The following is a 12,778-nucleotide window of genomic DNA, read 5'->3' as shown; positions in this document are numbered from 1 at the left end:
GGCCATGTGCGTTGCTCTATCGATATGGCGTCGTCCCCCCCCCCGACTTATTCATCTGGGACGCAGCACAATAACGTCATTGGTTCAGGTAAGCCAGGTTTAGCTACTCCTTCTTTCTCCATCTGCCTCACGCCTGATGCTCACCTGGCCTGTCCTGGCAGGCTGCCGATCGGCTCCACCGCCTCTGGATCGTCTCTGGATCAGAAAGGGACACAGAGCAGAGTTAAAGCCACGAGCACGTCGTAATTAATCCACTGCTTGATGCAAATAAAAAGACCCAGTTTTATCAAGTAGGACTTCTGAAGGATCACGGTTTACCCACGTGACAAAGACGGGGTAGATGAGGTTGTCTGGTTTGAGATCGGCGCCGCAGGTCTGCCAGGATCTGAGCGTCGGGTGGAAATATCCGCTGTGGAGGATGGACTCTGCAGGCGTCTGCATCTTCACCGTTCAGCACACAAACTGCCTGACAAAAAGCACACGGAGCGAGCCAAACGGGTCAGGATCTGCTGGGTCTGCGCTGCAAAGGCAGAGCCAAAACACCACTTTTATAATCTGTCTGTCTTTTCTGCTCGGTCACTGAAGTGAGCGTGTGGAGATGATTGTCCAAACTGCAGCTTCACCTCAGTGTCCTCATCCAAGACCAACGAACCGGAAGTGAATTAAAAATGTTTCTTTACTTTAATCACACACAAGAGGATGATGACTTCACAAGATTTACTTGTTTTTTGAGTTTAGTTGCATCTGCTGTAATAAATAAAACATGATCACGATCACCATTTAAACCAACAAATGTATTTTTATTTAATAATCTTAACTGAAAGCTATTTTTTCCATCAGCACCACTGCGAAGCACAACTGCGCTTTAATTATACATTAATAAACTAACCATGAGATAAAAATGAACTAAATCACAAAAAGAGGCTTTAAAACGCGAAAAACAGACATTTTAAATAGAAAACATGATAATTATTAACTTTAATTCAACGAAAAAGTCAGCCTGAACATGTCGGCAAAGTGGCTAATGTTTCAGCACAAACGGAAGTGGCAACTTCTTAAATTCGTTACACTTTTTATTAAAACTACAAAAACATTATTTTAAATCCGCGGACTTACCTTTGAAAACAAGAGCTGCTGTCTTCTTTTTTACTTCTTCTTCTTCGCTTGTTTTTTCTTCTTCTACGGTTTTGAGGACGCTTGGCGTTCCAGGCTGCCGGAGCTGCCCCCTACCGGTGAATGATAAAACTACAATTTATCAAAAAATATTTTTATTTCATTAATTTTTTTATTATTATTTTTCCTTTCCTTATTTTTCCTTTATTTTACCAGGCCAAAAATCCATTGCGTCCAAATTTACCTCTGCAATTATTTGGAAGTTTTTACTCAGACCAATGAAAAAATAAAATAAAATAGATCTGATCAAACTAGGTTCCCATTACACCTCTGGCTCCACATTTCTGCCATTCTCATGTAAGATCTTTCATCTTATACATATTAAATATTCTCTTGTATTAGTAATAACTTTTATGTAGTTTCTCATAATTATGAGCTGCATGCTCATTATGAGATGCTAGCTCATATTTAGGAGATTCAACTCAGTTTATTTATAAAGCGCAAATTCACAACAGAAGTCGTCTCAGGTCACTGCACAGAAACATTCACGTATATAAAAATCAGTTCATAACAATATTTATATAAGGAGCCAGCAAATTGCTTTGAGTTTTCACTTTTCACCTAAGCGAGCACAGATGCAAGAGTGGAAAGGAAAAACTCCCTCATGAGGAAGAAACTTCCAGCAGAACCAGGCTCAGGACTAGCGGCCATCTGCTTCGACCTGCTGGGTTTGAGAGGACAGGAAGTAACAGGTCTGGAGCTCCTCTGTCACAAAGATCTTGAATTAATGTCAGAAAGAACTGAATCTTGAGTATGATGAAGGTCACGTGTGGATCGTACTGTTTCCTTCAACAAAGCCAGACTGACTTGGAGCTCCAGAACCTCTCAATTGATTGATTTCCCCACTAAAATTAGCGGACATGGCCTTCTATACAAAAGAGACACGTTTACATGATTTTAACGGGGACAAAATCTATAAAATCTCCTACGCCGCTCCTGTAACCTGGAGCACCTTGCAAAAAGATCTGAAGCTCTTGACTTTTGACCTCTCTAAGCGATTTTAAACTGTTAAGTTCATGGCAAAAATCAACGCAGACATGTTCCTGTTTTTAGTATTTCACATCGCTTTATAATGTAGCTGTTTATTTTTTTAACATATAATTTCTTCTAGGGGCAGCACGGTGGCGCAACTGGTAGAGCTGCTGCCTCTCAGCGAGCAGGTCCCTGGTTCAAACCCCGGTCCAGGGGCCTTTCTGGGTGGAGTTTGCATGTTCTCTCCGTGCATTCGTGGGTTTTCTCCGGGTACTCCGGTTTCCTCCCACAGACCAAAAACATGCATGTTAGGCTGATTGGTAACTCTAAATTGTCCCTAGGTGTGAATGAGAGAGTGAATGGTTGTTTGTCTCGTTTGTCTCTATGTGGCCCTGTGATGGACTTGCGACCCGTCCAGGGTGTACCCCGCCCCTCGCACAGCGATTGCTGGACATGGGCACCAGCGACCCCCGTGACCCAAAATGGAACAAGCGGGTAAAGATAATGGATGGATGGATGGATAATTTCTTCTATTTACTTTTAATTTTATTTGATTGTCTATTGCTGTTTGTACCTCATCTGTGTTCTTTGTTTGAACATGTCTCTCTTGTAAATAAGTCCTCGGGGCTCAGTGAGTCTAACATGTAGAAATAAAGGTTGAATGAATGAATGAATTAAAAAAACAACAATCCGACTGACGGAACCTTGCAGTAGCTCAGTGTTTCCAGCAGGTGGCGATAGACCGTCGCTCTGAACGGACGCTACCGTAAAACAAAAACGAAGAAGAAGAATTTCCGTTGAAGCGACCGTGTTAGCATCTTGTTAGCATGGCTGTGTACTGATTCTCTTCAACCAGATGGAGAAGCCAAACATCCAGTTGTTGTTACGGTAAAAAGTCTCGTTTTAACATTAATTAAAACCCTGAATATGTGCCTGTAGAAGTTGTTTTGGTATTAAACTTGTAATGCTTTATTTGTTTGGTTAGCATCTGAGTAGGAGTCTCGGCTAATCGATGATTTTTGATTAAAATAGACTAGAAACGTAAACGTGAGTGTTTTTTTATATTCTATGTAATTTAGCAACATGATCCGGGATAAAACTCGATTAAATGGCGCTAAATGATGATTTGACAGCAAAAGAATTAGGAAAAAATCTGATTTACAGGCCTTGTTATACTAAAACATGAGCGCCTATCTGTAATAATATTTTATAACACAGTAAATAAATGACTTTTTTTAGTGTTCATTGCCGATTGTTGTCCCCAGGTTGGAGCTGAAGATGTAGCCAGCAAGGTGGGAGATCTCAGCAGAACCAACAAGCTTCTGTCCCCAGAGGACCAACCCTGGAGCAGCTCCCAGCCTGAGCAGACCCAGCTGTGTTCAGTTCCTCTCCCGGGTTAGAGACCCCGGTCCTCAGCCATGCTCTTCTCCCTCAGGGAACTGGTCCAGTGGCTGGGCTTCGCCACCTTCGAACTCTTCCTCCACCTCCTGGCCTTCCTGGTCTTCAGCATGCTGGTTGCCCTGAGAGTGGACCTGCTAACCGTGCAGCTGAGCTGGTGGCTCGTCTTCATCCCTCTGTTCGCCGCCGACGGTCTCAGCACTTACTTCACGGCCATCGTGTCCATCCGGCTCTACCAGGAGAACGAGAAGCGGCTGGCGGTGCTGCGGCTCCTCTGGGTGCTGACGGTTCTCAGCCTGAAGCTGGTGTGCGAGGTTCTGCTGTGCCAGAAGCTGGCCGAGCAGGATCGGGCCAGAGACCTGTGGTACGGGCTCATCGTGTCGCCGCTGTTCATCCTGCTGCAGCTGCTGATGATCCGAGCGTGCCGGGTCAACTGAGGCGAGGCAGATCCGCGTCAGCGACGATGCCGTCAGAGATTTAACAGCTAAAAGTCGTTTCTTTCTTTTGACTAATTGCCACAAGGTTTTTCACCCTCCAGGTTACTCTACGACCTGCTTTTACGAGTTTTACCCAGCTGTAAGATCAACAGGTAAACTTCTGCTCGTTGTTTTTTCATTTTTATATAAAAAAGTAACGCTGTAAGTTGTTGTGGGACCTTCATGAGGATAACTGTTCTCTCAGATGTGGAGCATTTTAGTGCCTCTGATATTGTGCAATCAATGGTAGACAAAGAGCCATAAAGAAAAACACATGTAATACAACCGGTTCTGTGCAGAAGTTTAAAGCCAGCTCTCATTTAAAACATGTTTTTCTTCTAAATAGATTCACATCACTTCAAACCAAGGGAACTAATGTGTCGACAGAACTCGGTCCATTTTCATTTGGAACTTTAGGATCTTTTTTGCCGGCCGACTCATACAGACAATTTTTACTCATTTCTCTTTAAAAATCTACTAAAAATACCAAAGACGGCTCAATTTGATTAATAGAAAATAGGCTTTTAGCATCAACCAAGGAGTTCTCACAGAGTTTAACGTCAAAACGTGACACGTGTGACTCGTGCTGGCAAAATGAAGAATTTCTCCGTTTGGAGATTTTTTCTTTTCAAATTCTCGTCTGCAGTTTCTTCACATTTGACAAGTTTAAAACAGATGTTTAATGGTCTGGAGTGGCATCACCAGGAATTCTAGCTGAATATAAAAAAAAAAAAAAAAAACTCCCAAAGCTTTCACAGTGAAAACAAACATTATACGAAGGGATTTCCCAGTAGAGAAAAATTTGTCAATTTGAAACAAAACTATAAAGTTTATAAGGCAAATAAATATTTTTGAAGACATAGTTGTTAGAAAACTTTAACTCAAAAGTAGCTTTTGAAGATTATTTGCTATTTTAGTGTCTGGGATCACTAGACGGTTTCTCTAGACTAATTTTCATGTAAAAAATCGTCACTTTTCACTTGTTTTCTGCTGCTGCCTGCACTCATTCCAACTTGTTTTTTCAGCACAGGTCACGTGTGTTCGTTGAGCACAAAGTCTCCTGACGTTTTTAATAAAACTGAAGAAAATGAGAACATTCTAGCAAGTGGCAGGCTTGAATAAATCTTCCTACAGCAGATGAAGAGTATCTGAAAGTCACGTTTTTAAGAAATAGAATAAAAATCCAGCCAAGACCCAACACCAAATTGAAAATTTTAAGGAGAAAATTGGTTAAAATCACTGTTTTCTGTTGTCTGTGTGAGGAAATTACATAAAGTTTGGCTCTTCAGAAGTAAAATGTAAGGAAACAAGTTTCTGTATGAACAGTTTAACACGTCTGTCAGACCTGAACGCAGTAACGCTCCGGGAAACTGAGACCGCCGGGAGCTGCTGCAGCTTTCTTTCTCCCAGAGGCTCGTTATGTTGCATCTCACTGTGTCGCCTGTTGCTGGAGAACGTGCAGTAGATCACGTGCGCACATTATCCCCATAAAAATCGCTGGTTACGTCCACAGCTCGTGCTGTACCTGGTCCGTTCTGCCTCTACCTGCTTTGTTTATGTGCTGCATGTATTTATGGCCTCGTTTTAATTCAACTTCCTGCTGTGAAAATATGTATATGTTGAATTTTTTCCTATTTATGTTTTTTGCTGTGGCATATTTGTTATTTGTATATATGTGTAAATAAAACCAACATTTAAATTAAAAGGACTACGTTGTTTTTTTTTGAAGGAGTGATGATTATTGAAGTTGTAGCCCATTTGGTCAAACCTTGTAAGTTGTGTTTTATAAGATTTGTGTTAAAGATGAGTCAGCTGCTGCCACACCGGTTTGTGCTTTAACTAAAATTGACCAAACTATAGTTATTTGTTTCCTACTGGCTGTGGCAACCATTTTAATTTGGGGTAACTCCAACAGTTAATTGGTTTAGATGCACAACTAATGACTTATTCCTGAAAGTTTAGTTTGAATCCATATTCATAATAAATTGTAACAGTTAATTGAAAATTTAATGATCGAGGTGATGATAGTTTGTGGCCACAAGGGGGCGCTGCTAACCGTGTGGTGTCGATTCATCAGCGTCAAAAACATTTTATCATTAAAAATTCTCTACTGTATATATTTAAGTAACATCCAGATTTATGTCACAAAAACAAACATCCTTGTTTACTCTAACCTTTTTGAGTCTGCGTGAATAAATGATGCTACTAGATCGGACCTTCTTCTTCTACGCTCCTTAGTCAAGCTGTGTTTAATTATGGCTCGGAGATAAATGTTTTATTAGTTACAGTAATCTCTTGTAGCGCCCAAGAATAGCCCACTTAGTGCTGATTCATGTGCAGCGGAGTAATAGGATCATGTGTTTCCCAAACCTGGATTATCGACGGATTAATAAACAAGCTTCCACCCAGAAACGACGCGCAAAACCAACGCACTATTTTTTAAAGAGCATGTTAAAATGTCCAAATATAATGTGATAATATCGTCCGTTCATTTCGGATTAAAAACTGAAAGAACTTGAACGCATCTAAATTGATTGACAGGCCTCCCCTCCCCATGTTAACAATAGCAATGGGCGTGGTTAGGGAAACGAAAGAGGCGGGTCTTTTAGCACAATGACCAATCATCGTTCCGGAAGGATAGCCGAAGACCTACTTGGGGCTCGTGCAGCTGTAGAGAGGCGGGGCCGCGTTCAGGAGCAGTGAGGAGAAAGGGAGGAGAACAGTGTGAACACGGAGGGAGAAAAGGAGAGGAGGTGGGGATGCTTCTGCGTGTGCTTATCGGTCCTGTAGGTTCGGTCGGAGCCGGATACAGAGTCTAACGCCGCGGCGAGACCGCCTCGGAGCCTCCCTCTTCCTCCTCGTCCCCTTTTCCGAGCTACCGTACGCGATGTCCGGTGGGGGGGATGTCCGCGTTCTCCGCCAAGAGGCCGGGCAAGAGAGTCCGAGGATGCCGGCCTGGAAGCGAGAAATCTTGGAGAGGAGGAAGGCGAAGGGCGGCGGTTCTGTGGGGAGCACCGCCCCGGAGACCGGACCCGGCGGGCAGCTGAACGGCGAGGCAGCGGCGAATGTGAACGGCGGCGGCGGCGGAGCTGCCGGCGGGTCCGGGCGGAACTACAGCATCACCACGGCCAGCCAGCACTTCAACAAAGAGCCGCGAGCGACGGAGAGGACGGCGCCGCGGGAGGAGGACGGCCGGGAGAGCCTGGTGCTGCAGGAGAGCCTGGGCCCGCTGCAGGAGAACCCGTTCATCAAGCTGGAGAAGGAGCGCAGGAGGCGGCAGGACCGGGAGAGCGCCGCCCGCCCGGTGCAGCACATCCTGGAGCTGTACGGCAGCGTGCCCGGCGTGCGCACCATCCGCGCCGAGAACATCATCATCATCGAGTCCGATCCCGACTACTTCCCGGAGTCCGGAGCGGGTAAAACCGGGGCCACCTGGCAACCAAACGGCGTGGACAGTTACAGCAGCCTGAACGACCTCCTGGACCGGAGGGGCAGCTCCGTTACCGAGATCCGAGCCAAGGAGGTGGTCATTTACGACACCACGTTGAGCAAGAGCGAGGAGAACCTGAGCACCCTGGGCCGCCCTGACCAGGATGTCCCACGTGATCCGGGCCAGGGTCAAGGTAGGGTCAGCCGGATCCTGCAGAAGTTCGACAGCAACTACGGGAAGCTCCAGAAGAAGTCCCACAGCACAGAGAACCTGCTGGACCTGGACTGTAGTGCCAGTGGCAGGCCAAGACTTTGGTCCAAGCCACAGCCAGATCTGGTGCCAAAACCCAGGCCGTGCCCGCCTGTCGGAGTCCAGCCAACGTCTCCAGTCTTCCAGAGTTCCTGCTCTTCCAAACCAAAGCCACAGCCTGTTGTCTCGGAGCCGTGTGACCCTCAGGGTCACCCCGGGGCGCCTCAGTCCGTGTCCTCTTACCGTCAGAGGTTTGAGGACCGTGGCCTCAACGGTGCAACTGTTGTCCCAAACGATGAGCTGGACAGGGGGCAGAATAGACTCCCCAGGGAGAGAGACTGGGAAGGGTCTGAGGTGTCCTCCAAACCCAAGGTGCCATGCTCTCCAGAGACCCGCCATGCCGAGTCCTCTCTACTCCCCGTCTCGTCCAAGGTGTTGAAGTCCTCCCCCGAGTTTGAGATCCGCCCGTCCTTGAAGCCCGACCTGGAGCAGATTCCTGACGGGGACGCCCAGGCCCGGGCCCTGGCCAACCTGCGCCTGCAGTCCCGGAACTCCTTCATGGTGATTCCCAAGCGCCGTCTCCAAACGCCTCCTCTACCCCCAGACCCCATCAGGTCCTCGCCCCGAGCAGCAGAGGGGTCTCCATCCAGAGTGCCAACCCCCCACGCCTCAACAACCCCCTTAATGACCACTAAGAGGAAAGAGGAGAACCTGCAGGAGAAGGAACCTGATCCACCTCCTGCTGCTGCCACAAGTCCTGCTCGACCTCCACCCTCTGAGCCCTCGCCTCCCTCCCCAGCTCCCTCGTCTCCACCTGTCCTGATCTCACCTCCTTCCTCTCCAGCTGTCCCATCCTCCCCTTCCTCCTCTCCTGTCTCGCCCCCGTCCCCCACAGCTCCAGCTGGACCCACCGTGGATCATCTGCCGGTAACAAACATCGACGACATCGAGGTGGAACCCTCCCAACGTGTTCCCAGCCCCGTGGTGCAGAAGACGAAGAAGGGGAACACCTTCACCGTGGTGCCCAAGCGTTCGGCGGAGCTCCAGAAGGGCCCCCCTGAGACCCAGCAGGAGGCTTCTGGTGAGGCCCCACCGGGCTCCGCAGCGCCCCAGGCCCCCTTCGCTCAGCTGGGCACCCAGCTGAAGAAACGCTACCCAGCTGTGGAGGAGATCCAAGTCATCGGCGGCTACCAGTCCCTCGCAAAGTCCTGCCTCTCCAAGACCGGCTCCTTGGGCAAGAAGGTGAGAACCCCCGACTCGAACACCTGCAGCTTCGCTTCACGTCTTACATTCGTTTATGCGTCTCTAAAATAGGTTCTGCAACGAGGCGTTGCAACGTTAGTTCCCTCACGACAAAACCCAAAGATTTCAGCAGAAGCACAGAGGTCTGTTTGTGTATGGTCCAGGTCTAAATTTAGGACGTGGCCGTCCGACGGGAGCGGTTCTGGTGTTTTGTTTCCTGTCTGTGCACCTGTCCGTGGACGCCGCTCACCTGAGCTTCAGATTTGCTGCCGCTCTAATTCTCCAGCCCATCACTCGACCGGCTGCAGCCTTTATTCTTCAGTGGATTAAAAGTGTGTTTGAGGGACGCACGGTGCTTTGCTTGTTTGTTTGTTTGTTGCAGAGCTCATTACTGGGTCAGATGGTGGCTCTAACGACCAAACGTTCCCGTCCAGGATGGACCTGGTTCTCAGGTCCACCCTCATGAGTCTCGTATGCAGATTTTCTTGTTACCTAAAAAAAAAAAAAAAAAGAAGCTAACATCTTCTGTTACTGCTAACATCACTCAGCCCCCTGTGAATAGCAAGCAGCCATCATGGCACTAACGATCAGTCGTCAGGCTGATGGTCCTCCATCATGTGAACGGCTGGTTCTGGATGTCAACACCAAACTGGTTGATCCACCATGAGAAGGTGATATTTATAAGACTGATTTTAGTGCAGCTCCTCAGACTGAAGAAGTCCTTTGGATAAAAGACGAAACATTTTATTTATTTATTTATTTGTTTGTTTGTTTGTTTACTTAATCTGTTCAGAGGACCTGACCAAACCTTGTTAGACTAAATTCATCTGGATTGTTTTCACGCTGAGCTGCAGCTCCAGATCATTTCATGTAGATAACAATAGTTACAGCTGTTTTCTATCCAGATGCTCAGAGTACGTGTTGTGAATGACTCTCAGCTACTACCACGTCAAATTTTAGCTCCGTGTTAAATTTACAAAGTTAGAGCCTTGTTTGTGTTTGTGTAGTTTGAATTGGGTTCAGCTGTAAAGCTACTTGATGCTTGTTTCCTGAAAGTTTAATGAAACTCCTCCAGTTGTTTGAATTATTTTGCTAACAAACGAGGTACGTTGATGTCCACTTTTGCTTTTCGAGGGTGGATGATGATGGGGCAAACCCGGAGCGTGTCTTTGATCATCTTACATGTTCGTGCCCGGTTGAGGCAAATCACTTCCTGTTTTACGCACGTTTGGGATTAATTAAATATCCGAGAATGTTGCTCATTAATTTGGCGAGACGCTGCTGTCGGCGCGTGCGTTGGATTATTTTCATGGAAAGCGAGGGAGAACCAGCTGCTCCCCGCGGGCCTAAGCTTCAGTTTGTTTTGATCTCGACGCCGTGGTGATGGAGGTGTGGGGGTCCTGAACGCCGGAGCGCCCCGGCTGCAGGGAGAAGATGCTCAGAAGGCATCAGGGATGACTTCAGTCCTCTGAGCTACGAAGCTCAGCTGAGCCGTTAATTCTGTTCTGGCAGCGCTTCAGTCTGGGCCGGTGTTCCAACCTCCCAGACTTTGGTCCACCGTCCTGTCCCCCCCCAAACGATTGGACACTCGCCTCACAGCAGATTGTTCCCGCGCTGCTTTGAACCGTAGCTTTCCTGTTAAAGGGATGGCTCTATATGAACAAACACTATCTTACCTGCTGTAGACAGCTGTTCGAACGACTTCTATTTGGTGGAATAGACTCTGTTCAGGTTTGAGCTAAAGTTCATGGTTAACGGGTGTGAATGGCCTCGGTCCAAAGCCTGTTTTTTAAACGTCTTCACTGAAGCTGGGTGAAACAGCTAAAGGCTGTCGGCGTGGATTCTTACAGGTAAAATCTTCAGCCTTTGCTCCGACGCTGAGCTCTGTGTGTGTGCCTTTAATCCTTCTTGTTGTCAGGTGATTAGGATCAAGAATAACTTTACAAAAATGTGGCTCGACTGGCTCCGAGCCGTGTTCGATACGCTGCAAGCTACGATACGAGCCGAAAAACCTCTGTTCTGAATGAGATGGTGCACGGTTTACTCCAGGTGACATGCAGGTACGCACTCGATGTAAACAGAGTTTATCTGCACACAGCAGATCGGAGCGTAAACGTAAAAATTGTTGCACTTGTCCATAACTTCGTGCTCCGCTGTCGGCCTCGTCATCGTCGACCCGTTTTTTTTTTATCACTTCGGCTGTTTCTGTAAGTCGATGGCGTTCGGTCTCGGCTCGGAAATCTTTAATTTTAGGACACGAGTCACAAAAATGTGAATGTTTATTCCCAGGTGTGAACGCTCAGTCAGAGCTGATCACTTGCAAACGAACCTCGGAGACGGACGTGTAGCGCGAGTCCGAGCAGGACCAGGAAACGCTCTGCTGCGGACTTTAAGTCACGCTGTGATGTTTTTTAATATTTGTGTACGTAACGCGCAGATTTCAGTGCTTTCTGAACACATCCTGCCTTTTGTTCTCGTCCTCCACAAACAAAAACTCTTTATTTTTGTTCTGTTGTTGCTTTCTGCTCGACTTGGTGCCGTCAGGCCTCAGATGTTTCTTTCTTCTCTGGGCAGAGCAGGCTGTTACAAAAGGCTTGGCCCGGTCCGCATGATGACTCGTGGGGAATTTTTGGTTCTGTGTATAAAAATTTTTTAAAAAGCAGCCTTGGCTCAGTTCTGGCTCGGTGTCTGGACTGTTTCTAGCCAGAACCCATTTTTTAAACGAGGAGTTTGGCTCAGGAACGTTGAAGGATTGAGAAGCCGTTCATCGTTTTATTTCTCTTTCCCTCACGCTCTTCTGCTGATCCAGCTCCCGTCAGAACTCCCTGATGATCACGCTCTGCGTTAATTAGCTTGCAGCTTCCTGTGATCTCCTCCGTCGGCTGAAGGAATCATGGAGGAGCTGCAGTATGTAGGTCAGGAGCAGCTTCTCCCACCGCGTCACGCCTGCATTTGCATAAAATCGTTTCTTACTTAAACTCCGGCCCCGAGCGCTTCGATTGGCTCGGCTTCTTCTGACTTTCTGCCTGTTCTAGTTTTTATGACGACACCGAAGCCTTTTGGGCCTGATGGACGTGGCTCGCTGCGAGACGAGGGAGGCAGCGGCGTTTGTGTTGACGTTTCCCTCTAACTGGTTATTATGGAGGAGAACGCGTGTTCCCCAGCAGAACGTCTGAAAACAGAAAGGAAGAGATCTTCTCACATCTTCAGTGTTCTGGACCCGTTCAGTGGGTTTGGGTCCTTCACCCGAGGTTTTGTTATCAAGTCCCAAACAGGTTCGAATATATTTCCTAACAAGTGGAAGAAACATGTAAATGTTTTGCTGATGGGCAAACGCACTCGCAGCTACATTGTTGCCCGCCTTTCATGTCAGTAATGAGCGTGAACCTGGGATTAGATAATCTGAGCTTCTGCTCCCGTAGATGTGAAACATTTCCACTACGCTCTGAACAGAACTTCCAAACCAAGGGGGCCTTTATGCGAAACATGAGCTAAAAGTTGCAAAAATATAGATAAAAGCTAAAAAAAATGTAAAATGCTGGTAAAAATAGCAAATTGTTGGCAAAAAAGTAGCAAAAACTTGCTAATAAATAGCAAAAGGTTAATTATTAGCTAAAGGCTAGCTAAGAAATGGCTAAAGGCTAGGTAAAAGTTAAAGTTGTAAAAGGCTATCTATGTACACATAAATTCTAGGTAAAAGATAAGAGTAGCTAAATGTTAGCTAAAAGTAGCAAAGTTAAGGTAGACAAAGGGCAGCTAGAAGCTAAAAAAGCTTTTTATTTAGTTAAAAATAGCAAAAGGCTAGCTAATAAATGGCTCAAGGCTAGCTAATAAATGG

At 46.7% G+C, this 12,778-nt stretch overlaps 3 protein-coding genes across 3 annotated transcripts in view; 2 read left to right on the top strand and 1 right to left on the bottom strand.

Moving 5' to 3' along the window:
* Positions 1-1,184, bottom strand: part of alad (aminolevulinate dehydratase) — a 6,277-nt gene extending 5,093 nt beyond the window's left edge. Inside the window, exons 1-3 of the mRNA XM_037692700.1 lie at positions 1,117-1,184; positions 323-466; positions 145-195 (exon numbers count right to left, since the gene is read on the bottom strand). Of these exons, the coding sequence (XP_037548628.1) occupies positions 145-195; positions 323-441 (170 nt within the window). The 5' untranslated portion in view covers positions 442-466; positions 1,117-1,184. The remainder of the gene's footprint in view (positions 1-144; positions 196-322; positions 467-1,116) is intronic.
* Positions 1,185-2,930: 1,746 nt separating this feature from the next.
* tmem203 (transmembrane protein 203) lies at positions 2,931-4,958 on the top strand. Its single transcript, XM_037691764.1, has 2 exons — positions 2,931-3,033; positions 3,411-4,958. The coding sequence occupies exon 2, from the start codon at positions 3,564-3,566 to the stop codon at positions 3,978-3,980; it is 417 nt and encodes a 138-aa protein (XP_037547692.1). The 5' UTR covers positions 2,931-3,033; positions 3,411-3,563; the 3' UTR covers positions 3,981-4,958.
* Positions 4,959-6,749: 1,791 nt separating this feature from the next.
* Positions 6,750-12,778, top strand: part of tprn (taperin) — a 28,208-nt gene continuing 22,179 nt past the window's right edge. Inside the window, exon 1 of the mRNA XM_037691730.1 lies at positions 6,750-8,940. Within this exon, the coding sequence (XP_037547658.1) occupies positions 6,907-8,940 (2,034 nt within the window). The 5' untranslated portion in view covers positions 6,750-6,906. The remainder of the gene's footprint in view (positions 8,941-12,778) is intronic.

The sequence above is a fragment of the Nematolebias whitei genome, chromosome 18 (genome assembly GCF_014905685.2).
Source record: "Nematolebias whitei isolate Nwh7 chromosome 18, NemWhi1, whole genome shotgun sequence".
Taxonomy (NCBI): Eukaryota; Metazoa; Chordata; class Actinopteri; order Cyprinodontiformes; family Rivulidae; genus Nematolebias; species Nematolebias whitei.
This window is presented reverse-complemented; position numbering and strand designations above follow the sequence as displayed.

What these genes read in the sequence shown, in the direction of transcription:
- tmem203 (XM_037691764.1), top strand. Translation starts at nt 3,564, where the DNA reads ATGCTCTTCTCCCTCAGGGAACTGGTCCAGTGGCTGGGCTTCGCCACC.